The 26,490-nt window shown below is 42.7% G+C and overlaps 1 protein-coding gene across 5 annotated transcripts in view; it reads right to left on the bottom strand.

The window, feature by feature from the left end:
• KIDINS220 (kinase D interacting substrate 220) overlaps positions 1-26,490 on the bottom strand; it is a 110,064-nt gene that overhangs the window by 12,094 nt on the left and 71,480 nt on the right. For 3 of the 5 annotated variants that reach the window (XM_075201466.1, XM_075201468.1, XM_075201464.1), the window contains exons 23-26: positions 8,928-9,106; positions 7,587-7,810; positions 5,575-5,688; positions 4,609-4,665 (exon numbers count right to left, since the gene is read on the bottom strand). In XM_075201466.1, coding sequence (XP_075057567.1) covers positions 4,609-4,665; positions 5,575-5,688; positions 7,587-7,810; positions 8,928-9,106 — 574 coding nt within the window. The remainder of the gene's footprint in view (positions 1-4,608; positions 4,666-5,574; positions 5,689-7,586; positions 7,811-8,927; positions 9,107-26,490) is intronic. The other 2 variants (XM_075201467.1, XM_075201469.1) reach the window with 2 other exon arrangements.

Below are 26,490 nucleotides of genomic sequence, written 5' to 3' on the forward strand. Positions count from 1 at the left end.
CTAAATGTGTCCCCTCTCCCTTTCCCCACCCCACCATGTTGTATCCCTATTTAATAAAGTCAATCAACATCTATTGAGGTAAAAGAACGAGCAAACTAAAAGCCAAACGTGAATCTTCTCAATGCTATAACGGTTGTGTTACAATTTCCTCTTCAGGTTGTACAACAATTCTGAAGAAACCCGCAGCAATGTGTAGATAATTACTGAGAAAGCTGCCGTAAGATTTCATACTGGAAGTGGATTAAGCAAGTTCCTGGCTAGAGGCACAGCACGTATGGACGCAAGCCTAGTGGTGGTCTATTGGAGGTCAGCTGGCTCACCAGTCACTGCTGTGCAGCTTTACAAACACACATGCTTCTTAGTTAGCCACAACTTAAAAAATACACAAACAAGACACAGGGATTTTGTAACTTGGCTGACATCTGTTGGACAAACCATACTGGTTACAATGACTTGGGAGTCACAGTGCACCTGTCTTACTCAACACAGGGAAGGCAGCCATTTTGTGAGCTGGACCAACATTTATGAGAACACAGCCTATCAATTCACTAGGAACCAGTGACATCACTGAGGCACTTAATGTAAGGGAAGTCCCCTTGTGCCTCAGCAATGGCACTGGTTCAAGTCTATAGGCCGCTTTCTCATGGACACTGGCACAGCGCACAAAATGGCTGCCTCCTGTGTGCAGATGACAAGTGCTCTTTAAACAACACTGACAAAACAAGACGACTATGAAGAAGTATATTACAGCCCTCCCTGCCATACAGGGTTGTTATTCATTTAGTTAGACATGAGCCAGATACAGGGTTAAGCTGCTGATTCAGCACGCTGTATTAGTATGCAAACAGCAATCTGCCCACAATACATTAATGCCGGATGAACAATTTGCTATATAACGATTTTATGTCAAGTACCATCCATTTTATATATGCAGATCAATATCTCTTCCCACAAGCAAGGTTTTATCTAACAGCCCTTCCTCACTTTGTTATGTATAAATAAAGAGAATAAGCTGAATCACACATTTCTCCCTCTCCATTTTATTTTATGTTTTGTTACAGACTCGGATTCTATACAATTCTGAAAAGCAATTTCTGAAAACTGTAGGAGTAGAAAGAGTGCGAGTGATGTGGCCCCGACGTGCCCCCGGCTCAGCGAGATTGAAGGAAAGTGCGCTACCGGTTTTCATTTACTTGGCGCTGATTTACATGGCTGGATGGAAAGGAAAATGAGATAAACATTCAAGAGAATGTTTTCTTTACAGCCTCATTTTTATGAAAATACTGGATTTATTTAGGGGCAAATATACAGAAGATCGAGAACACAAATACATTTCCATCCTTGACAGGATTTGAAACGTGTAAGTCTGTATTCTTAGTCTTGTCAAGCTATTATTTACTGTTATCAGTCACTATGGAAGCTAGTGGTTTCTTTTATCGGTGATATGCGTTATGTTCCCTAACTGCTGTGCATTGAAGAAATACTTCCCGGAAGATACAGGTTGAAGGACACCCTGGGCTTGGTTATCACCGACCACCAGGGGGAGCCACATTACTGACCAGCAGCAGTTAGGAGCTGCGAGAGGTGTCTACACCTGGGACATTGAGAATAGACATGTATGTTGGCGACAACAAATCCAATATTCTTTTCTGACTTAATATGATCAGATTTAAAATGATTATATTGTATATGCCTAATTTGTATACTGATTATGCAGATATGTGTGAGGGGCCAGCTTCAAGTAATGGTTCTGCTGTGTCATAAATCCATACGTCTGCTCACTTTGATAAGCCTCTGAAACTTTTACATATATATTTCTTCATGTTATCAACAGACCGGTAATATAAGGCAACTTGCGCCTATGGTGCTTTCAGTGGTCTGTAGCCGTGGTATATGGTGTTACTTTTCCTCTTGTGCATACGTGCAAATATTGTAATCAAAACCACTTAATCGGTAATATCCACACTCATTACCAGGAATACCAGGCGGCAGATATGGTAGAGGAACACAAACTAACCTGTTTTATAACACAGGTTCTGCCTGAAACTGAAGAGACTGGAAATATTGATATTGCTGGTTATTAAATTGGTTAATAGTACAAATCTGCATTAAAATCATAGCAACCAATCAACGATTAGCCTTTTTCTCTGTCTAGCACAAATTCTACAAAGCACATATCTGATTGGCTGCTACAGTAGTAATGCTGATTGGCACTTTCAGCAATGTTAGGGATCTTCACTGTTTTCCCAAAACATGAGGGGGCTGCCCTGCAAAACAAATGTGCTGATCTCCTTAAATATAGAGTCACGTATCGTAGAACCAGAGGTCATTTTATAGGGACACGTGGTGAGTTCAATTCCCAACCATGGCCTTATCTGTGAGGAGTTTGTATGTTCTCCCTGTGTTTGCGTGGGTTTCCTCCGGGTGCTCCGGTTTCCTCTCACACTCCAAAAACATACTAGTAGGTTAATTGACTGCTAACAAAAAAATTGACCCGTGTCTGTGTGTCTCTGTGTGTGTGTGTTAGGGAATTTAGACTGTAAGCCCCAATGGGGCAGGGGCCGATGTGAGTGAGTTCTCTGTACAGCGCTGCGGAATTAGTGGCGCTATATAAATAAATGATGACTACCAACATTTGCACTAAACCCGAACAACCAATTAGACACTTGCTTTCATTATCTAACTTACACTAGGCAAATGTTAATGAATGTGCCCTAATGTGTTCACAATAGATAGGATTTTAGGGAGGTATAAATATATAACCATTTCATCATGAAACCAATGTTTCCCAATGTCCTTCTAGAACAAGATGCAGGGCGAGGTTACATTTATTTTAGGTGCGTGTTACTGTAGGTTTGGTTACTATGAGAGGCTCAGTTTGCACCTACCTATAATTTCTACACACCCCATGCTTTTCAGTTCAGAACCATCAGTATGTTCTATCCAATACCGGTAAAAGTGATATAGTAACTACTAGTTCTCCAGCTACATTTGTCTGAATGAGCATCGCACTTTGTCCAGTCATCTGTCAAGTCTTTATACATAACGCACTTGTAATTATCATTACCAGTAACCCAGCTCTGCAAGATGTAAGAAGAAATATCTATGTGCACCGCCATGGATTTCAGGAGAACGATACCCGTCCACAGTGACCATCACTGTGCTATACAGAAAGCATGTGCCCATTACTTGTGCTGTTTGCTCTTTGTAAGTATAATCCCTGCCATGGAACAGGCCCGGCGAGGGCTGTAAGCCGCTCAGGCACGGTGTCAGCAGCAGTATTGCTTCAAATGACTGCAGTAAGAGGGTTATGCTGGCACTAGACAGAGGCTGTTATGTTCTCGTTTCAATGTGGAAAACAGGCTCTCGGCGACCAGGAATGTAAGACCTAGCAGATTTCATGATCATTATACGTTGGCTGACACAGCCTTGTTTACTCCCAAGAAAAAAAAAGCTCAGTCAACTTGCATGGAAACGTGAACAGGTTCTTCCCTGAGCCTGATCATTCTTATACATGGGCGGCTGTAGAGAGACCAGCGCGCAATACTCCTGTGTAAGACACTACAAGCCCAGGAGATCTCAGTGTAACTGGAGCTAATCACAGCCACCACGGACTGTTCTAAACTCTACAACAACAGTATCAGTTAGTGACATGTACAACGTATGTGACGGAACTAAAAGTACATGATTAGAACATATTTCATACAGTTACATAAACTGCATTGGAATAACTAAATGTACATTGCCTGCAGTTTGGTAACTCATATGTAGATACTTCCCACTGAATATACTGTATAATGCAATATATTAATGTACTATTACTATTTGGAGCAGGGATTCTTAGCCTTAAGGTGTGGGGAATTGAGATGTTGGTAAAAATGGAAGCGGGTGGGTGTATCGTATGTGTATCCTACATCCTGTCCCTTCACCTGTTACCAGCTCCCATCAGTCTGTGTGACGTGGACCTGTTCCATCCCTTCCACACATCATCTGGTTTTTGTTGTGTATGAGGACACTGTCTTTGTAAATACAGCTTAGTGTTCAGAGTGATGCTCCGTTATGTATTTACTCACACAAAGAATATACAGTATTATAAGTGCACATCCCAACATGGCAAATGTATGCACAGACTTACACTGCTGCATTTCTAATGATTGATCAGTTATAAAATTACCATTTCATAATCACAGTTAGTGTTGGTTTCCTATCAGCGAGCCATAAGAACTGTCAATCTCCTGCTATTCCGTTCACATTGTGGATATGTAATACAAGCAAATCCAATCTAGTAGTGCCCTATGCCCACCAGCAGACGAGAATGATAAAATACTACGCTACCAATTGTAGAAAGCGGCTGAAGGAAGAAAACTTATTACATAGAACGTATTTTCATACACTCGCCATCACAACATTACTCTACAACATAAAATGACAGTCGTAAAGGCTGAATAACAGAATTAGTCAATATATAACACAGTGAGCCACTCCATTAGTTTCTAAGCTAGTCCACTGCATTTATACTGATGCACGGTTAGTAATGCGAGTGTTAATGGGACTGATCCTAAAGCAATGGGATGCCACAGCACACCACCACAATACCACAGGCTTTACCAGAGGCGAGTGTGTGGGAGTAGACAAGGCCTCCGCTGCATCTTCTTCAATAATGTCCTAAGCAACACAATAATGTGCACAGTCTGAAAATCTTCCCCCTCAAACACAAATTACACCCCGCACACACAAAGCACTGTAACACGATGCTAGGGGGAAAACACGACAGATCAACTACAGCATTCAGTTCTAAAGTTGAACTAGCCCTGTGAAGAAAAATGAACATAAATATCTGTTAATGTTAGATATACACTATACTCAGCAGTGTTCTTCAGTGGAGGCCCATACAGAAGTGGAGCTGTCCCCTACACATAGTAGCAGTCATTTCTTTTGAGCTGAACTAATATTTATGAGAATGTAGCCTATCAATGCACTAGGAACCAGGACCACATGAATATTAATCCGGCCTCATGAATGTTAGTCAGTCCATGGCTCAGTTTGTCACTGGTTCCTATAAATACTTGTCCTGACCGCAAAAATGGTTCACTGTATACAACTGGCTCTGCTTCCACATTCAGGGTATTAAGGTCATATGAACTAGGGTAAATTGGTCACTATGGGGACATAGAAGTCGTCGTGTAAAATACGATTACTTGTGATTAATGGTCTAAGCTACATCCCAGCAAGCAGCCGATTCAGCTCAACCTTCCTGTACTATAGACACAGAAACAGGGTGTGCGCATTACCCAAGAGCCACCACTGAAAAACACTACATTGACTCAGTCCATCTTCCTCAGCATCACATCCCCAACTGAAAGCCTAGCATCATTTCAGCATCCACCCACGATCACATTATTTTATGGATTACAAGGGTTGGTATAATTTAGCATAACTCCGATTGATAAAAGCAATCTCCAGCATTGTAAAGACACATCCAGACAGGGTGGGGACTTGTTAAGCAGGAGAAATACAAGAGCGGAAGGTCCCCTCTCCCCAGTTAGTGTCATGTCAATTCCTCTCCATACTTACTAGGCCAGTGGTCTGATCTCTGGATAAACTGGTTTTTACGGATGGACGTGACATGGGATGTTGGGAGTTTGGAAAGTAATACCTTGGCACGTAAACATGAGGTGCAAAGAATGGCTATGGGAAAAAAAACAAAAATACATGCAGGAATAAAAACAAAAGGTAAATAAATAAAAAATCATAACAAAACCATGATGCAAAGCAAATAATGATGGTATATGAATGAAGCGTAACTGTGAATGAAAATAATCATTAACACAGGGAAAGAAAATAATGAATAATAATGTAACACTGAACCATAGGGTATATAAACAGATGTTCCTCTCATAGTAAGGCCAGTGACCATGCGTCACGTTACTCTACAGTCTTTCCGCTTACTAAAACAGGACATAGCTGCCATACACATTAACTGGGATTTGACTAAATACCAATCTAGTTTTGAAAACGACAAGTATCCCGTTAAGCAGAGTCTGGGGGTCAGCTCTCTGCTCATTATCAGGTGGTGGGACAGAACTGGTTATATGGAAATACTGTCAGGAGCATCTACCATGCCAAGGCTGATAGTAGGGGTCACGGATCGCCCCAGCCACTGCTCGGGGGGGGGGGGGGGGGGGGGGGGGGGGGTGTTGGAAGTTGGAACTTACTGATAGGGAGTACAGAACTATGTACATCTCACAATATACAAGCCTCTTTATTCTCTACTTACTGATGGCAGGATTTAAACTACACCCCTAAAACCAGAGAGATATCTTTGTCTTTAAAAAGGTCTTTTTATTAAGAGGACGCTAACCTTACACTTTATTTTCAGTTTATATTCGTCTAAAGTAACTATTATGGGATAAATATATATATATGTATATATTTTTTTGTGATAGGAATGTACCTAAGCTTTGGTCATGTGCTAGTAAGCTGAACACTAAGTAGAGGTACCATTGTTTCTCTCCCCTCCACTCCCCAGCGCACATCTGTCAGTCTTCTGGTGGTGTGATAACCTTTTCACAAGACCAAAGCTGGTGGGGGTGGGGAGTAACATCATGAGGGGAGAGGATGTTGCCAAAGGGGGTGCAGCTAGATCCAGGAAGCACCATATATGACCCGGAGCGGGCAAGAAGGCAGAAGCCACACTCCGTGTTGGCTGGGAGGTGGTTACCCATTTAAACATTCTAGTCCCACACACTAAACTGGATAGATGTGAACGGCTCCCAGTCCATTTGTAGGAATAACCACAGACCATCAGACAAGGCACCAGCTAATTAGGGCTTAATAAAGACTTTACAGGAGTGGACAGTGCTCGGCGTTTGTAGTTTACAACAAAATAATTTCTCTTTACATTTTAGGACAGATATTGATAAACGCTGTATGTTCTGAATACCACAGAGGAAATATGTATGACCACTAAACTCCGACAAGACTAGTAGCCAGTGCCGCAGAGGAAAAACCATTAATGTAAAATAAATTGTATGGCCAAAGTTACTAAGTTATACTGGAGGTATAATGCAAGGAACACATTCCATTATGTTTTCTCTAAGGTTTAACATGTGTAATAATGTGGTATGCCAAGCGCCATCACCTCCAGCCCTGAATAACCCAACATGGTGTAGAGGACCAGTGACTCAGGTGTAGTCAGGTCACACAGTGTTCGTGGGAACGGCCTAAACACTATGAAACCCCCAGACATATAATAAGCTGCAATAAATACACATTTTTCCTACGCACCAGTCTTATAAAACATCCTTTAATACACTCCTAAACGTAAAGCTTACTGGCTAAACACACCTATGGTAAAACACTTATTGTCTCTATGTTTGAACATATCGTCTTTATCAATATTAATGTGTGTTGTATTCCGGATAGGTTCCATTTGTGACACCTGTTACATCATGGATTACTATAAAGACTGATGAATACTAAGAAACCACATACACCTCGTAGTAGCTGTGATTATCTCTGGATACGTTTATAAAAGCGTTACCCACCACGGCTGATGGTAGTAAAGAATCCCTGGTGTTACTTACCCGGTTGTAGAATGGGTGCTGAGGACCGGTCATACCACTATAATAACTGCTGGGGGGCTGAGGGGACATAACGCCAGCTGGGAACGGCCCATTAAACGAGGAGGAGGAGCAGACGGAGGACGGCTGGCTAAACACGGAGGTTGCCCTGGGTGGGGCATCTTGCAAGGGCAACGTAGGGTAAGGGAAGCCTCCGATATTCATCTGATCTCTGGCAGCACGCACATCTGAAACAGAGACATCAGGTAAAGTGGTTCTGGGAAATAAACTGTAAGCTGCATTTAAGAAAGAATTCAGAAAGAGGAACTAATAAGAAAAATACAATTAGAAACAAAGTGCTTTGTACAACCTGGAGCCGGAAGACAGGACAATGTCAGCTAATAGCTTACCAAACAGATGTGGTGTCATATAAGTCAAAGATGGGACTGCGGAGCCCTGGACAATAGCAACTAAGACACTGAAAGCAAATGTCTGATTGGCTGCTGTAGGGTTCTACACGCTGGTCAGAGGGATCAGACAATGGGAGTATTTAATAACATCCATAAACACCTTATACGAAAAAACCCCCCACAAAACGTATTATGCTTTTTTTTTTTTTTCAAAACACATAAATCAGGCGATCGTGTTCAACAAGGAGCGGATGTGAAGATATCTCTGGTGATGAATACAGTTCTAGGTCCGTTCTGCTCTAATAGACAGGACAATGCAGGATACGTCACCAATACATAGGTGGAATATAAAGTCACAAAACGTACATTAAAAAAAAAAAAAAAAAATGAATGTCACCTGTTAATAATATAGTCATTAATGACAGAACATAACACACTTTTTTTTTTAATCCTGCAGGTAACATTTTGGTGCATGGCTCTAGCAACATGCTGACATAAGCCTGAGAGAATGGAATAAATGGTCACATTCCTGCTTTATGTGCAATTCATCCGGAACACACTGAAACAGAACGAACACACTGGAACAGAACGCAACAATACAAACACAAAAGCAGCGTGTGACTGAAAGCGACACGTCACAACTTCATGTAAAGGCTTATCCATAACCTTGACAAACACACTGTAGCCTCCCTTCTTGTAAACGGATATTACTTTTCTAAACCCAAGGATAACAGAGACTTACAGAAGATCACATGGGTCAGAGGACTTTTGTTAGGAGTCACATGAGTAAAATAATTGCTACATGACGGACACAAATTCTTCACAATATTACACCCCTCTGTCCGATGACTTCACTACAGACATCACAAGATGTATCAAAAACAGAAAAGAGGCCAGCGGACTGTTGGACAACAATATTCCCTTGTTACACTGGTCATGGACGTTATATATTTACCTGCAATGATTTCGCGAAGTTTTGGATCCAGATTTACTGTACATGGTAAGAAGGTCTTAACATCTCGTGACACAAGAACTGGTGTCCTGGACGACAGAAAGACTTCAAAATTTCTAATGTCGCCATCAATTTCCAGTAATGGTTCCACATCCTTTGTGGTGGGGATATTTTTGGAAATTCTGGAGGCAAAAAAAAAAAGAAAAAAGATTTGTTTAAGAACCACAGTTGTTTCAATGCAACATAATGTATGAGAGCCACGAGCAGAAATCTAATAGTGGTAATAGTGCACTTGCCGCGTTATTCTCACAAGTAACGCGGTCAATTGCATTCCCCCCTTATGGTGAATACAGTAGTTACATAAACAATGTCTTCAAAAAAGTGTTTATGTTGCGGGTTTCTATATGTCAAACTAATTCTAAGCACATCTACAACAGGTCATCGTAACCAGTGTGCCGAGCCACCTCTAGAACCCCCTTCTGTGCCATGACTCCCGTTGGACTTAAGGTGGAACTGTCATCATATTTCACACCTTCTGGTTCAAAAGAAACGCCACATGCTACACAGGTATCCCACTAATTATTTGTACCTGAAATAATTACTCTGTCTTGTGCCACTGGCATTGTATGCAAATGAGACACTGCAGATGGACTCAGTAGGTGCAGAAATAAAATAAACAGAATCCCATAGATTGTAAGCTTACGGAGCAGGCCCTTCTCACCTCTGTCTGTTTTACCCAGTTTGTTTATTAGTTTACTGTGTTTGTCCCCAATTGTAAAGCGCTACGGAATATGTTGGCGCTATATAAATAAATGATGATGATGTATATACCTGTGGATCCCAAACTTTCTTATTTCGAGGTACCCTTAGTAATTATTTGGCTTAGGGGTGCCTTCAAAAAAATGGAGACCCTAAGTAGCCCCCCTGCCTTGCTTAATCCCGGCCATGGCCGCGGCACCCTGTGAGATTACCGTGGCACCCCAGGGAGCCGCAGCGCACAGTTTGAGAACCACTGGTATATACACATGATTTTACCTGCTTATAGAAAATCCATTGCACGGGAGGTTATTAACACAAGGTTAACAGATTCATTAATACTAATTCAAAAGTGCTCAACAGATGCAGCACACATCACCACGGAGGCCTAGGTGAAGACATATTATAGGTAGACAAATATATAGCAAACTTAGGATCCGGTATTATCTACAACAGTGATGTCAACATGAAGCCATTGTCCATTTTCCTAGTGACTACCATGCCACCGAATGTATTGTAACCACAATGGTCTATGTAATCGTTTCATCCATAAATGAATTATAAGGTCTTAAACATGGAAACATCCTTAATAGAAGCTTCAACGGTTTTACTGCTGCAGGCACTTCCTTGACTGATTACAGAGTTCTGTATAAAACCCGCTATGTATAGATCCACAACTAACTTCAGCCACGTACGCCATGTGGATAATCACTGTGTAACACATCACTCTTGTCCGCTCAATGATATGACGACATGTTCTAGTAAATTGTAATGCGGAGTTTCAGTTTTGGATTAAACAGACACTTTTGCTGCAATAAACTCATTTAGTTGCTTTAATCTCCCAACATATTGGGGAAACAGATGAACGATTCAACAAATATTGTTTAGCACTTGCACAGTCTTGAAAAATGGAACAGATCGTGTCCAAAACATGGGATACTGAAGCAGAGAAATGAGCAACAGTAGAAAATGGAAAATGAGAGGATATTTAATGAGTTTATGAGCAATAAGCTATAATGTTTATGGCTAAACCAGTAAATCCAAATTTAACTACCAAGCAATAACATCTACCAAAGGGAGCAAAAAAATAAATAAATACAGATTGTTGCAAAAAAATGTGCAAAGCAAGCAGTCCACTTGTGCTGATTCTCGACAATTCACTTTGTTATAGACGTGGGGTCACATCATATAGTCTAGAGAAAATAAGTCTATTAAATAAACACTTCACTGGAGCAGCTAATAACTCTCCAAGATAGGGACTGCGGACAGGAACCAAAGATCCAAATGTGCTTGTCTGCAATAGAGTCTTGTACTAGCACTAGGAAATAAAGGAGATGTCATGGGATTCATCGCTCCACGTTGTAGCACTTAGCATGCAGACGTTTGTCCCAGGCCCTGCTGGCTAATCATCTAATTGAACTTTAAATGGCGATGGCCGGTGACTGGTACTCCCACATTTCCAGCAGGTGTTATAAGAGGACGGTAGCACCGTTCTGTGGCTCTGGCTTGGGACACCTTAGTAAAACATGATTACTGGCTGGTAGTGCGGCTTTAAAAAGAAAATCCATAACAACAATCTCCTCCCATAATCCACCCAAAAACACATAGATCTGCCCAGCAAAGCCTCATCCCCCCCTACAAGTCTGAGAATCAGGACAATCCCACAAAAATGGGGACTAGAACATATGCACTAATCTCACATTTGTTTTTTATTATTACTGTTTATTTACATAGTGCCACCTAATACGCAGAAATGTATAGAGAATATTTGCCATTCACCTCATGCCCCGGTCCCACTGGAGCTTACAGTCTAACTGCCTACAAACACACTCTATGGTCCATTTTTTAGACAGCATTCAATTAACCTAGGAGTATGTATTTATACCGTGGGAAGAAGCAGGAGCACCCTGAGGTACCCCATATACATATGGGGGGGAACATACAAACTCTACACAGACAGATCCATGATTGGGAAACAAACTCCTGACCCTAGTGCTGAGAGACAACAACGCTGACCACTGTGCCACCTGTTCTCCGTTTAACCGATGACATGCCGTGCCTATAATGTAGACATAAGAGCCGATCCTTCACTAGACCACACTCTCACAACACTTTTATATGACTGGATCATAACACATCAAAAATAAGAGTTGACAGAAAATCTTTGGGTACAAGGCATTATGGGAGAGACACAGACTAGAGTACTCTGCTACATGGTAAACTCTGCAAGCAGTTTTATTAGACAATTGCAAACAGAAAACGAAAAACAAAAACAGGGTTAGTACTTTGAATATAAAAGAGCTAATAATAACATTATTAAACATTTTTGGTTTCATCTTTAAGAACAGACTTTCTACAAACAATAATAAATTCAGTCAACGTACAGTGTGTGTATTTTCTTTATATCATCATGTGTGTGAATTCTGACCTGTACTACTCTCCTCTATCCTGCAGGATTTATCTATTTAGAAAACTGACAGACTAATTGTAGGCAGATAGTCTCAGTTTCTTTAATTTCATATGTCTGCACAGACATTTAGGAATGGTTAGACATTTCTAACCAATGATTGATTCTACAACACTGGCAAGCCGGCCAATGATATGCATTAACTTTTTAATGGCAATACAAAGAAACCCAAAAATGTAATTTAATTGCCAGGTTCATAATAGTCTTAAAAGGACAACAGAGTGCCGAGAGAATATTTTGAAAAGGATAAGTATTATTTTATGCGTATTGGAATTTCAGAATAGCCGGTTCAAGTTGTTCCATAGGATTATGGAAATGTGCAATGAAGTTTGCCCCAATCCCTAGTCACTGACCTTTATCTGAAGATCACACTTTAAATGAAAAATAAAATTAGAGTAGAGCATCACCATAATACAAATGTTCTTTGTTCTAAGTACAGAGATCACAGTACCTGTAAAGCAAATGTCATTTCATATGATTTCTGGGATGAACAGAATGTGATTGAATCAAGGATGACGCGTAATGTCACAGGAACATGTAACAATCATCCAGGGCCTGATTAAGGGTTCAGGAGGCCTAGGCGGATAAGCTCGTAGCGCCCCAACCTCATCACTCGTCTTCCACTCCAGGCTAATATGCGGTAGGTAAAGTGTTTATGTTCCTATGTCTTTGAAACTTGGCTCAAATTGGGCTTTTTAAAAGGGTCACAGCAATCTTTGTTAGTTTACATTAAAGTCAGAACTGTATAGCATAATGGAGAAATGAACGAGTGCTACTGAGGGTGAAGATGTGAAGGGGGCTGTCACCATTCTACTCGCTTATCCTCAAGCACCGAGCCCAAGGATGTCTCCTTGTCTTCGACCTTTACCATAGGAATACGTTAAAACTACTACATTTTTCTTTCATATTTTCTTTTTACTTTGGAGAACAAATATTCTTAAATTTTAGAATTAATTTCAGTTTTGACTCTCCAGGTCACAATTTTGAACCCCAAAAAGCCTTGCGCTCTAGGCTACAGCCTGGTCGGCCTATTGGATAGTCAGGCCCTGCAATCATCATATATTATAACATAAGTAAACATATTACAAACACAAAGGTTTATTGAATAAACTAGTGCAATTATATTGTAGCAAAGCAACCAAGTATCTTTTTCCATTAGCCTAAACACACTAGATGGCTAAAGGCAGAGAGCTGATTGGCTGCTATAGGTTACAGTACCAGCAGACAGATACAGTCATTTCTTAGGAGTCGGGAGCTCACTTATTTTGGGCTGTCTCTAGTGCATACAATGTTAACCAATCACAATGCAAGCGGCTGATTACTGATTACCAGAACAGCAGCCAATCACTAGACCCTTGAGAGGCAGCCATAGTAGACTAGTAATAGAGATGGGAGAGAGTATATTGAGGTGCGGTCTACTGGTGTTATACAATATGCTGGACATTCATGCTATATAAAACATGACGTGGTCAAATGGGTGTGTGTAATGGGGTCTTGTAATCATACGTACCCCCTGACACACTTATTAGCCAGAATTCCTGTGTCAATGAAAACAATAATGATAATGTGGACATCTAGTTTTCCTTTTTATACATTATATTTTCCCGAGTGCCTTTTTAATTGAATATAGTGGTAGGAGACGAAAAGTATTTTCCCATCTGGCATCGGAAATGCACCAAATCCAAAAGAGATAAGACGTGAAAGACTGGAATGAGAGCCCCCAGCTGACGAGTCACATGAAGCGTATTAGCTTTCCTCTAATACCAGTCCTGCTAAAACCTGTTAGCACAAAGCTTTATTATAAAGCACAATACAAGCATTGTTGATAGGGAACGAAAATGAACGGATTTAAAGAGGTCAAACGGCTAAACGGTCCGTAGAAATTAAGAAGCATAAATGCAGGAAAATATGTACAGGTATACAATCTATTATCCAAAATGTGTAGAACTTTCCCTGATTAGGTTTTGTTCTATAATTTGGAGTACTGTTTCTAAAATCTACTAAAACACATTAAATAAATGACCCCCTCCTTGCCCCACACTGTCCCTCGTAGTCCCCTCATTAAACTCTATCTTTAATAATGTAGGGTGGGTCAGGTCTGTCTCTGCATATGACAAACTCCTCGGAATACAGCAATAATGTACTACGTTTCCTTTAAGTATTATGGAATCCTCTGGATAAAAGGACTTCAGATAAGAGAACCCATATCTGTACTGGAGGCCTCGTCAAATTAGCGTCATTGTGGACATAGCTGCTTTGTGAGCAAATGGTGATTTCCAAACTACAAAAGAGCAAAACCACAGCGTAAACCCTTGTGACATCACATGTACTTTTGCACGTCTGCACCATTTCATGGCGAAGAACATATGTTTGCAGACCAACATGATGGCATAATCCCTCCCTCGGCGTGCCACACACCAGTCGTCATATATTTCACCCCTGGCATGCCAGACATCCGTCATCATATTCCCACCCCACAGCGCCATATACCTGTCGTCAACACCAGCCATATTCCCACCACCAGGGTGCCATACATCTGTTGTCTTATTCCCACCACTAGCATGCCATACACCTATCATATGCCATCTCCAGCATGCCCAAATCCAATGTCATATTACCACTGCTGACAAATTACAGCAGTAAAGTCATTAAAACAAGAAGATCAAGAATGAGGACTGAATTTGAGAAACTGTATTATAAGGTACAAGCAATCAGAGGTGTGGGGGGGAGGGGGGTGCATTAGGTCTGTGGAAACAGAGCAGTTTTATGGGAAACATAGCTACACAAGAGGAAGGCAGCATATGGTTCCCCAGCTGCTATAACACCACTAGTCACTGCATGCTGGAACATGTAGCTCCATGTTGGTTGCCTACATCTTGCAGATCCACAACAAATGAAGACAGAAGCAGTGCATGTTAGGACCTCCGCAGACACAGGTTGTTAGGGAAAACTAAATTTATTTCACTGCATCCAATACAAAATGACAGCAGCCAAAAGGCCATACTGCTGCTCAGAATATTCATAGAAATTGTATTTGTGTATCTACAGGCTACACAAAATGTGATGCGCATATGCTCATTAAATAAATTAGGTTTCACCAACAGCTTGCCTTATTAAAAGATGGCCGTAAGGTCGCAGAACAGGCATAGCAGAAGTCTCTAAGTATTTGCTTTGTAGCCCAGGGCAGACGGCAGAACTAGCCTGCAGAATTCAGATTGCTTCTTCGTGTCACAGGATCTCATTTAGAAAGGGTAATTGTCAACACAAATCAAGTTTATTTTATTTGTATACTGCTCAGTCCAGCCACTCGGCTCAATGAAATATTATTTAATTAGCTACTTATTCTGAATCTGAATGAGCTTTGGATAACTGGCCTAGAGAGGTCCAGCGCATTCATATTACCTTATCAGATTTGTCTTATCGGTCATCATTTGTACGAAGAAAAAAAAACCCACAAACAAAAGCCAGTGATTACAGGTAGTGAACAAGAAGATGGAAACACTCATATAAAGTCAGTTAATAGAGCATTTGGTCACCACTCGCGATGTACCCTGAACACTGAGTCTACCAATGTCAGGAATTCTACAGGACAGATACAGCACCAATCTTCCACAAGAAAGTAGCTCAACTGACACCTGACGTAAGAAACCATTGGGTGACCACTCCTGCTCTGTGGACAGGGGGCACTGTCATCCTGCAACACACCACCCCCCTCAGGAAAAAATGCTGCAACATGGAGTGAAAATGATCACTCTGTACTATTATGAGATTAAAACTGTTATTGTTTCTAAAATAATGTCCGCGTAAACCATGGCAGGAAAACAGCATTATGGAACATCATCACTACAATTTATGTATATAGCGCCACTAATTCCGCAGCGCTGTACAGAGAACTCACTTACATCAGTCCCTGTCCATTGGGGCTTACAGTCTAAATTCCCTAACACAAACAGACAGACAGAAAAACACACAGACTAGGGTCAATTTGCTAGCAGCCTATTAACCTACGAGAATGTTTTTGGAGTGTGGGAAGAAACCGGAGCACCCGGAGGAAACCCACACAAACACAGGGAAAACATACAAACTCCACACAGATAAAGCCATGGTCGGGAATTGAACTCATGACCCCAGTGCTGTGAGGCAGAAGCGCTCAGAGCTGTAGTGTTCTTTAGGATGGTACCACACATGCACCATTTGTCAAGAACGTGGCGAAAGAAGATTCTTCTGACCATATCGCCATCCTCCACTGCTCGGCAGCCTGTGATCTTGGCACCACTGAATTTGTAAAATGTGCCGTGCCAGGTTTTAGGAGTGATTTATGCACTGCAACCCAAAAATAATATCCCGCTCTGTAAATTTATTTAAATTAAGCCTAGAGAACACCCTTCTGGCCATTGTTGCCCATCACTGATGACATTTTTGCTCAGAGCTCCAAGCTTACATCACCTTAGACACCATTGCTTGTGAAACATTAGCAAGTCCAGTTGCCTTGGTCACTAACTCCTGCCAAAAGCACCCCAAACAATCACCCCTCTTTCCAAGTCACTGACGGGTCTGTCCTCTCGCATCCATGCTAGCCATAAGTATAGGCAATCAGTCAAGCAATGCTGACACATATATATATATATATATATATATATATATATATATATATATATATATATATATATATATATATATATATATATATATATTTTTTTTTTTTTGTAGTGATCTCCCCACTGTAGCCATACTTGCATGTTGCAGATATAACCTATTATCGCAACACATCGGCTGGCAGGCAATGTAACTAGGAAGATCCCAATGACGTAACTGCATTTAAGTCCAACCTGCAGTGCCAGCGGCACTATCCAGAAGAGAATGCTAAAACTCAGGCAGCAGTTTTGCCCTCTCATCTCCCCCCATCCATCTCTTAAAAATATATAGAGAGAGAGTAGGGAAATGTGCTGTCTAGCTTGGTGGTAAAATAATGGCAATAGAAATGTTTGTGTCAGAGTATGAAACAGATGAGAAGATCGCAATTAGGGCCTCCGGCAATAGAACACAGCTCAGATATAATGTTATAAATATACGTTAACATTTATCATGAGGGAAACCACTGAGCATTCCAGTCTTCATATAACAGAACATTTACACAGTCAATGTTTTGAGATCACAGAATCCGCTTATCAAGTTCAAAATGCAGTCAGCCATTAAAAGCAAAAATAAAATATTAAACCTTATATTTTATTTTCTACAGAAAAAGACACTGCTGAAATATATCGGAGGGTAGAACTGGAATATATTAAGAAAAATATTTGCAAAGTGGGAATGCTTTTATAGATAATCAAAGACAGCAAGAAGAGTGCAGTGCCAAAATCATGCATCAAAGCACAGAGAGATCAGTATCTGGAGCAGATTGTGGGCTGAATTCTAAGTTTCCACAATTGGCGTCAATATATAGAAGACCAATGCATCGAATTACAAAAACATTCGAGTCAAACAGAAAATGTAGCAAGCCGTAAAATGAATTCCATGCACCATGAGGATGATGGATTTCAGGTGCCTCGAGAACGGACCCACGTTCATTTCTCCAGAAATGAGTAACAACATGGCTGCTCATGGAGGACCAGTTTAATAGAAGCACAATCAAGGTGTGCCCCATTAGTAACGTCCACTCACAAGCACTGATGCTTGGTGCTATGTAGGAGGCCTTCTCAACTTCTTCAAACTTTAACTAGAGCACTGGAAGAGGATGTACAACATGGGTATTTCATCCAATAGACTCAAAACTGCCAATCACAGTTGACATAGGTTGAATGGAGGGGGCACAGTACATCCAGAGGCAGCGCCAGGTGCTTCACTTCCACATACCACCAGGCACTGTGGATTGGGACAAAATATGTGCTGTTATTGAGGGCAATAAAGTGTATATTGTACTTTATAACCCAATAGAGCCAAGGTTGCCAGGTCAGACATTTAACCCAGACATATGAAATATACAAGATGCCTGGTTGACCTGCAATTAGCTCAGATGCATGCTACATACCTGCAGTTGGTTTCTCCCGTGCTGCCCCCTTTCTCTGGAACAATCTCCTTCGCGCTATCCCCCAGCCTGCAAAACTTCAAACAATCCCTATAAGCCCACCTGTTCAGGAGAGCCTACTCTTCCTCTGTCTAACCTATCCCCTGCCCAACCCATTTCTGCATTATCCTTCTTCAGTAATCATTGTACACCTCACCCTCATTGTTCCTCTGTTTCTTATACTACTGCTGCTCATCTTTCCTTCAGATATCTAGTCCCCTCACCCTGACTCCCCATGTTGTGTTTCCTGTTCGTCTTCAGATTGTAACTCCAGCAAGCAGAGCCCTCTAATTCTCGTGTCCTCATTCTCCTGTTACCTTTGCCTTCGGCACCCTAACCTCATTTTTTTGCACCCCTATCCTAGGGCCCTTGGTCTCATATTCTCAGTTGCCTTTACATATCGCAGGCTCTGATTCTGTTAGTTGTGCCCACACTCCAGGGCACAGGTTCAGCTTGCTTTAGGTCACTCCCCACCTTCCATTTTTATAGCTTCTAGGTGTTCTGGAAATCACTTATACCTCTTTGCCTGATGTACCTGCTCTCAACTGGATTAATAATTTAACTGCACATTTTTGTATTCCCCTGTATGCTGTGTTCTGTTTCGTCCTATATTCTCTGTATAGCGCTGCAGACCCTTTGTGGCGCCATATAAAGATAACAACTTACCTGGCGACCCTATAAAAGGCTATAACACTCATCTTACCTGTCCCAGTTTAGGCAGAACAGTTCCATCACTGTTTGCACTTGCTCTCCTGTCATTGGTACCCGCATCAATGAGGGTGTTTTCAGAGGAGGTGGTTTGAAGGCTGCCTAACACCTCAAAAGTATCACCAGTGAGGCAAGACCCTGCCCTCTTTACAGTGGCACACACTTTCTCCAGGTACACAGATAAAACATAGGGAGATACGCTACACTGTACACACCACATGGGCTAAACTGGGCAAGGTATACTGTCTAAGGTGGCCCACCAAGCCTTATTTTGCCACAACCCAGCCGGATGCTCCCTATCTTATTAGAATAAAAGGCAGCCAAATTACGCGTCACATGACCTCCTCTACACATTTGCAGAGAGGTCCCATAGCATAACCCAGAGGAGGAGGAGGGCCTCCAGCTACTTCATGTTGCTCCTCACTGGTCTAAGGGATATACTGGTCATGATGCAAATGAGCCATAATTAAATGTGCCAGGGTGGCCCACACAATATTTGTACAGTGGCCCCTAGAACATTTAGGGGCATATTCAATTAGGTCTAAAGTTCATGGATATGTGCTCCCACTGACAACACGTTACCGCAACATCGCGGATTACTGAGTACACCCCATAGGGTTGCGAAGGGAAATCCACAATGTTGTGGTACCAAATTGTCCCTTTACACACACAGCCACGGTTAATCGCGATCGCCGGACCTAATTAAATATGCCCCTTAGTGTGCACCATGTGTCGATTTATCACCCAGTGAAATGATATGCTGGGTTCTCATGACTGTCACTCAGCCGCCACTGTTTTTTGGTGGCAGCAATCAGATATGAAAGAAGAATTTGTATATTATTACTAGAATTCCTGCTCAGTATGTTTCCTATGGCTGAAAGGAGCTTATAACAGAAGAGGGAGATAGTCCCATAGCTTGCAAGCAGGTCCTTCTTACCTCTCTCTGTATTACCCAGTATTGTTTTATATTGTGTTTGTTCCAAATTGTAAAGCGCTTGGGAATTTGCTGAATGAATGATGATGAAGATAGATGATATAATTATTATTATCATTTGTTAGGCACCACAAGATTTCCGCAGCGCCATACACAGTACAAACAGTAAACTATACAGGGTGAAACAGTACAGAACAATAAACAAAAATACCAATACTTCAGAAACTCCAGGCAGGCTGCTGCAATAAGCACGGAGCAGAATAAACAGGTGAGGAGACAGGAGGGAAGAGGGCCCTGCTCATGTGAGCTTACATCCTAAAGGAGGGTAGACAGAATCAGGCACAAGGGGAGCCAGAAGAGAGAAGGCAGAGCGAGTAGTGGAGGTGAGGGGTTAAGTAGATGGTTGGTAGGCTATGCGGAAGAGGTGAGGTTTTTAGTGCACGTTTGAAGCGGCACAAAGTAGGAGAGAGATGGATGAACGAGGGAGGTCATTCCAGTGAAGGGGGGCTGCACGGGAAAAGTCTTGGATTCTGGAGTGGGAAGAAGTGATGAGAGGAGGAGAGGCGGCGGTCATTGGCTGAGCGCAGGGAGCGGGCCGGAGTGTGTATGGAGAGGAGGTTAGAGATGTAGGGGGCAGTAGAGTGGGAGAGAGCCTTGTAAGTGGTGGTGAGGAGCTTGAAGAGGGCGAGGCAGAGAGGGGAGGCAGAGGAGGAGCGGCGTGAGAGGAAGATGAGTCTTGCAGCCGCGTTGAGTATAGAGCGGAGGGGAGAAAGATGGGAGTGGGGGAGGCCAGTGAGGAGAAGGTTGCAATAATCCAGGCGGGAGATGATGAGTGCGTGGATGATAGTTTTGGTGGCATCCTGAGAGAGGAAAGGACGGATGCGGGCGATGTTGCATAGTTGGAAGCGACAGGACTGGGCAAGGGAATGAATGTGGGGGGCAAAAGAGAGAGAGGAGTCAAGGGTGACACCTAGGCAGCGGAGTTGGGTGACAGACGAGATGGTGGTGTTGTTGACGACAATAGAGAGGTCATGGTAGGATGGGAGTCTGGGCGGAGGAAAGACAATGAGTTCAGTCTTGGAGATATTGATTTTAAGAAAACGCTCGGACATCCAGGAGGAGATGGCAGAGAGGCAGTCAGATACCTGAGAGAGGAGGGTGGAGGAAAGGTCAGGAGAAGAGATGTAGAGTTGAATGTCGTCAGCATAGAGGTGATACTGAAGACCAAAGGAGGAGATGAGAGCGCCAAGTGAGGAAGTATAGAGCGAGAAGAGTAAAGGACCGAGAACAGAGCCTTGCGGGACTCCAACAGGGAGAGGGTGGGGGGAGGAGGAGGAGCCAGACATAGATGCAGAGAAGGAGCGGTTAGCAAGGTATGAGGTTAACCAGGCAAGGACAGATCCAGAGAGGCCAAGAGAGAGAAGGTTTGCAGCAGGAGGGGGTGGTCCACGGTGTCAAAGGCTGCGGAGAGGTCGAGGAGAATAAGTATAGAGAAGTGACCCTTGGACTTGGCCGTTAGGAGATCATTAGTAACCTTGGCCAGGGCAGTTTCGGTGGAGTGGAGGGGACGGTAGCCGGATTGGAGAGGGTCAAGGAGGGAATAGTCAGAGAGATGTTTGGCGAGGCGGCTGCAGACAATCCGCTCAAGAAATTTGGAGGCGTAGGAGAGTAGTGAGATAGGGCGATAGTTAGCAAGAGAGGTGGGGTCGAGATTGGGTTTTTTGAGGATAGGGGAGATAAGAGCGTGTTTAAAAGAGGAGGGGACTATACCAGAGGAGAGTGATAAGTGGAAGAGGTGAGCGAGGTAAGAACAGGCAGTGGGAGAGAGAGCGAAGGAGGTGCGAGGGGATGGGGTCGAGAGGACAGGTAGAGGGTGAGGAGGAGAGAATAAGGGAGTGGACTTCTTCACCTGTAATGGGGTAAAAGGAGCACCAGAGTTGGTTGTTGGGGGGAGGTGAAGCAATGAGGGTGGCGGGGGAAGGGGAGGAGGAGGTGTTAAGTCTGATGGCCTCAATTTTGGACGAGAAAAAGGTGGCGAAGTCAGAAGCGGAGAGGGAAGGCGGGACAGAGGGGGGAGGGGAGAGAGTAGGGAGTTAAAGGTGGCAAAGAGGCGACGAGGATGGGAGGACTGAGAAGAAATGAGGGACTTGAAGAAGGTTTGTTTAGCGAGGGAGAGGGCAGAGCAGAAAGAGGAGAGGATGAATTTGAAGTGAAGGAAGTCAGCCAGGGAACAAGATTTTCTCCAGAGGCGTTCGGCAATGCAAGAGCACTTTTGGAGGAAGCGGGTGAGTTTGGAGTGCCATGGTTGGGGGATAAGGCGGCGTCGGCGGATAGAGGAGGCCGGGGTGACCGCGTCAAGGGCAGTAGTGAGGGAGAGGTTATAGAGGGAGGACGCCTGGTCTGGACAGGCCAGAGAGGGAAGGGGTGATAGGAGAGTTTCAATAGAGGAGGAGAAAGAGGTGGGGTCGATAGCGTCAAGGTTGCGCCTAGTGAGGGTGGCCTTAGGTGGGGCGGGAGAAGGGGAAGAGGATAGAGTGAAGGAGAGGAGATGGTGGTCAGAGAGTGGGAAGGGAGAGTTGGAGAAGTCAGAGAGATCACAGAGATGAGAGAAGACAAGGTCAAGAGGGTGACCAAGACAGTGGGTGGGGGAGGAGGTCCACTGAGTAAGGCCAAGAGAGGAGGAAAGAGCGAGAAGTTTGATGGTGGCGGGGTCAGAACAGTTGTCAATGGGGATATTAAAGTCGCCAAGTATGATAGAGGGGAGGTCAGAGGAAAGGCAGTGGGGGAGCCAGGCGGCGAAGTTGTCGAGGAAAAGGGAGGTGGGGCCAGGGGGACGGTAGATGACGGAGACACGGAGGTGGATAGGGGAGAAGAGACGGATGGAGTGAACTTCAAAGGAGGAGAAGGAGAGGGAAGGTAAGGTGGGAAGGACCCGAAAAGTGCAGTTAGGAGACAGGAGGAGGCCCACTCCACCTCCTGGACGCTCGTCCGGTCTGGTGGAGTGGGTGAAGGAGAGGCCCCCGTAGGAATGAATAGCAACAAATATAATGAATAGCAACAAAATGATTCTCACAGAAAAAGATACATAACCAAACAGGCAGATTGCAATTTATTTTTAATAAGAAAATGGAAATCATTTAAAGCTACAGTTCCAATTAGGGTGAAAAAAGAAATCACCCTAATCAGCTTCAGCATGCAGGCTCACCGCTAAGGGGAAACACTGTTAGTGAAACCGACCGAACAACTGGCAATGCTGAATTTTTATTTATTTTCTAAAGGTTTAAAAAAGGGGGAAGGATTTGATATCTATGCACACAAAATTTCAGTTTCCCCTATTAGAGGGTACAACAAACAGAGAATACTTGGCACCTAAAATGACTGATGACCGACTGAGGAATTTCAAATGTCTCCATTTTTTTCCTTGTTTGGGAAATCTTAGGCATTTGAGAAGGCATTTTCACTAATAAGTTTTAAATGGAAACAATTGTGGTAAGCACTCAAGGCTCAATTTGTTCTAAACTGTGATCCCAGTTTGAAAGTTCCAAATCCCAAATATTCTGCAGTATCTATGAACTACGTTCAAGTCAGACCATAAAAGTGCTGCCTGCCATCTGCCATAAACATTACGAGTGAGTCATAAGGGAGTGTGGAATAATTCACAGCCTTTCATAAAGGAGAATCCCATTCACTTGCTCTCTTTAAATGACAGACTTGGCACCTAATATTTGGACTACTGGAACATACGCTTTTAATTATTCCCTTAAAGCACCAGTTTCCCTAACATGCCAATACTGAGCCGTACCTTGGTGCTTGCACCCTGTACAAAATGCTCTGCTGCTTTTCGTTTATTATCAAACAAAGGGCCACTACACCTAAGTTTTAAAAATAAGTTGGCTTATATAAAAATTATTGCCGATATCATTTCCAAATATATAGGTGTGAAAGTATCAGGAGCCTATCAAAAATGAATTTATGTGAGATAAAGTTGTCACAGCGAGTGCAGAAATCATCGGACTTCCTGTCAGAAATCCCACTGAAGGACACAGCAGACTGGCTTTTTAGCCACTTTTAAGTTTAATGAAGGTATGGGAAAAGTTTACACATATTTGCAAGTTATATTATTAGCAGCTCTTTTTACCTAGGGCCATGTGCATTTTAGGGTTAGTGGACCTTTAATTCAGCACAGGTTACTGCAGTAGTAAATTAAGTGGGAAGTTCCAAAACATTTCTATAGAGTGGAAAGGGTCATGTTGGAGGGTCTGAGGTAAAAAAAACAAAAACAAAAAAAACAAAACATATAGGAGCAATTAAATAAACACACTGCAAAGAAAAGATAAACAAACACTATGTGAAAAATGACTGTATGGGATATTGAGCACCACCATGGACCACCCTTACATCCTACACACCCTTTACTTCATAGACCTTTCTGGTTTTATGCTCTCCTGGTTCATGTAATACATCTCAAACTGTTCTTTCTCTACCTCTACCACCACGTCTTCCGCCCCACCTCTTCTAACCGTTAGGGCAGCACAGTGGCCTAGTGGTTAGCATTTCTGCCTCACAGCACTGGGGTCATGAGTTCGATTCCCGACCATGGCCTTATCTGTGTGGAATGTTCTCCCTGTGTTTGCGTGGGTTTCCTGCGGGTGCTCCAGTTTCCTCCCACACTCCAAAAACATACAGGTAGGTTAATTGGCTGCTATCAAAATTGATCCTAGTCTCTCTCTCTCTGCCTGTGTATGTTAGGAAATTTAGACTGTAAGCTCCAATGGGGCAGAGACTCATGTGAAGGAGTACAGCGCTGCGGAATTAGTGGCACTGGATGATGATAGGGTCCCACAAGCCTCTCTCCTGAGCGCTCACTGTACAGCTCCTCCCTTCAGGCTCCAGTACCACCTCAATGTTGATGACATTCAAGTGTGCCTTACTTCCACCAATTTCCCAATGCTAGCCTAAAGCTCAACATGTCTAAAATCAATCTCATCTTCTTTCGTCCAGATTCTCTCATTCCCTTCCATTGGGCAACACCCAACACTACTCTGCTCCGCACGTCCACAGCCTGAGTGTCATCCTTTCCTCCCCATATCAAATCGCTCACACACGTCTATTGCTTCCACCTTTTGAAGCATCAGCAGGATTAGACATGTTCTCACCCTTGAAGATACCAAAACGCTAAACCAAGTTTCTCAGTATCTTCCTCCTTGACTACTGTAACATTCTCATGCCTGGCTTCTAATTCATTCTGTCCTAAACACCCCTTATAACAAGTAAATTGTGTGTTCTGTACTTGATGGGGTTTTTTGTTCCTGTTTTAGCAGTTTGGAATCCGTCACTCTACAAAACCCTGGCACAGCAGCTAGTAACCAACTGAGACCTATCTTTTTCCATTCACTTTGGGCCTGGGTAACTTGACTCAGGTTAATTGAGCAGAAAAATGCAGCATTCTGCAACTTGAGAAGACACAATGTAATCAATGGGGACTCACATTGACAAGTCATAGAAGACACTAAACCTCTTAAAACGCTGCACACAAGCAGCACTATCTGCCAAACAACCAGGTCTTGAAATCTTTTATCGGAAACCCGCCCATTCCCTAGCAGGAAGCTGTGCTTATAGAAGGTCAGGCTAAAATATGGCTGACAGCTAAATGTGAAAATTAAAGCATGCACGAAAAAAAAAAAAAAAAAAAAAAAGGTTTATGCATTCACACAGACCTGATACATTTATTAAACAGGAAAATGGCAACAAATGCAGCAGCAAATCCCAATAATTGGAGGGTAAGTAAAAGAGGCGATTGGATGATAGGACAAATAAGCAGAAAAGAAATAAAAGACGGATTTAATCGGGTCTGTAAAATAAAACTGCAGTCTATTGCTGGAGGAGGTGACAGATTTCCATAAGAAAGCAAAATACATTGATCATTTTTTATTGTATAGAACAAGAGGATTAAAATATAAATAAACTACTAGTATGAGCTTCAAATTAAACGCAGAGCCGTTTGTGTAGCTAAGCGGTTTTCACACTGCACATGAACGTACAGAACTGCAGCTATTTAGACCAGACAACTTTTTGGTACGTTTGACTCCTTACACCTGAAAAGACATGACGGGGAAGGGAAGGGGTTGTAACATAGGCACAGAAGGGCATGTTCGAGCAGATGCGTACAGATTCAGACTGAGACATAGTCGCAGCAAATGCTGAAAAAGCAGATTTATTTGCTGGTAATTAAGTGTAAGTAGCGGATGATGAGGAGGATGACGGACACCCGAACCATAAAGATTTTTGAACATGTTTGCAAGTTGGTCGTCATTTAGACTTGGACGCATCAATCAACATCAGCCACCCTGTATTGACAAAGACCAGTATATTCCGATTATAAAGCTGAAATAATATTCAGGGAAAACCCTGATGGGACTTTGTAGCCAGACAACTGTTCCAATCCAAAAATATTGTACCAAAGACTCCCTGACCCTTATCTTGTTTACTCTGTTCTGGACAGTACATAAAGGGAGGCACGGGGCTTTCCAGTGGCCATCAGAACAGAAGGAACTGACATGAACATCAAAACTTTCCACCAAAAGACAAACACCTTGGGGTATTCCCAGCATAGGTGATACCATGCCCGGCCCACAAC

Source organism: Mixophyes fleayi, chromosome 3, assembly GCF_038048845.1.
Source record: "Mixophyes fleayi isolate aMixFle1 chromosome 3, aMixFle1.hap1, whole genome shotgun sequence".
In the NCBI taxonomy this organism is placed as follows: Eukaryota; Metazoa; Chordata; class Amphibia; order Anura; family Limnodynastidae; genus Mixophyes; species Mixophyes fleayi.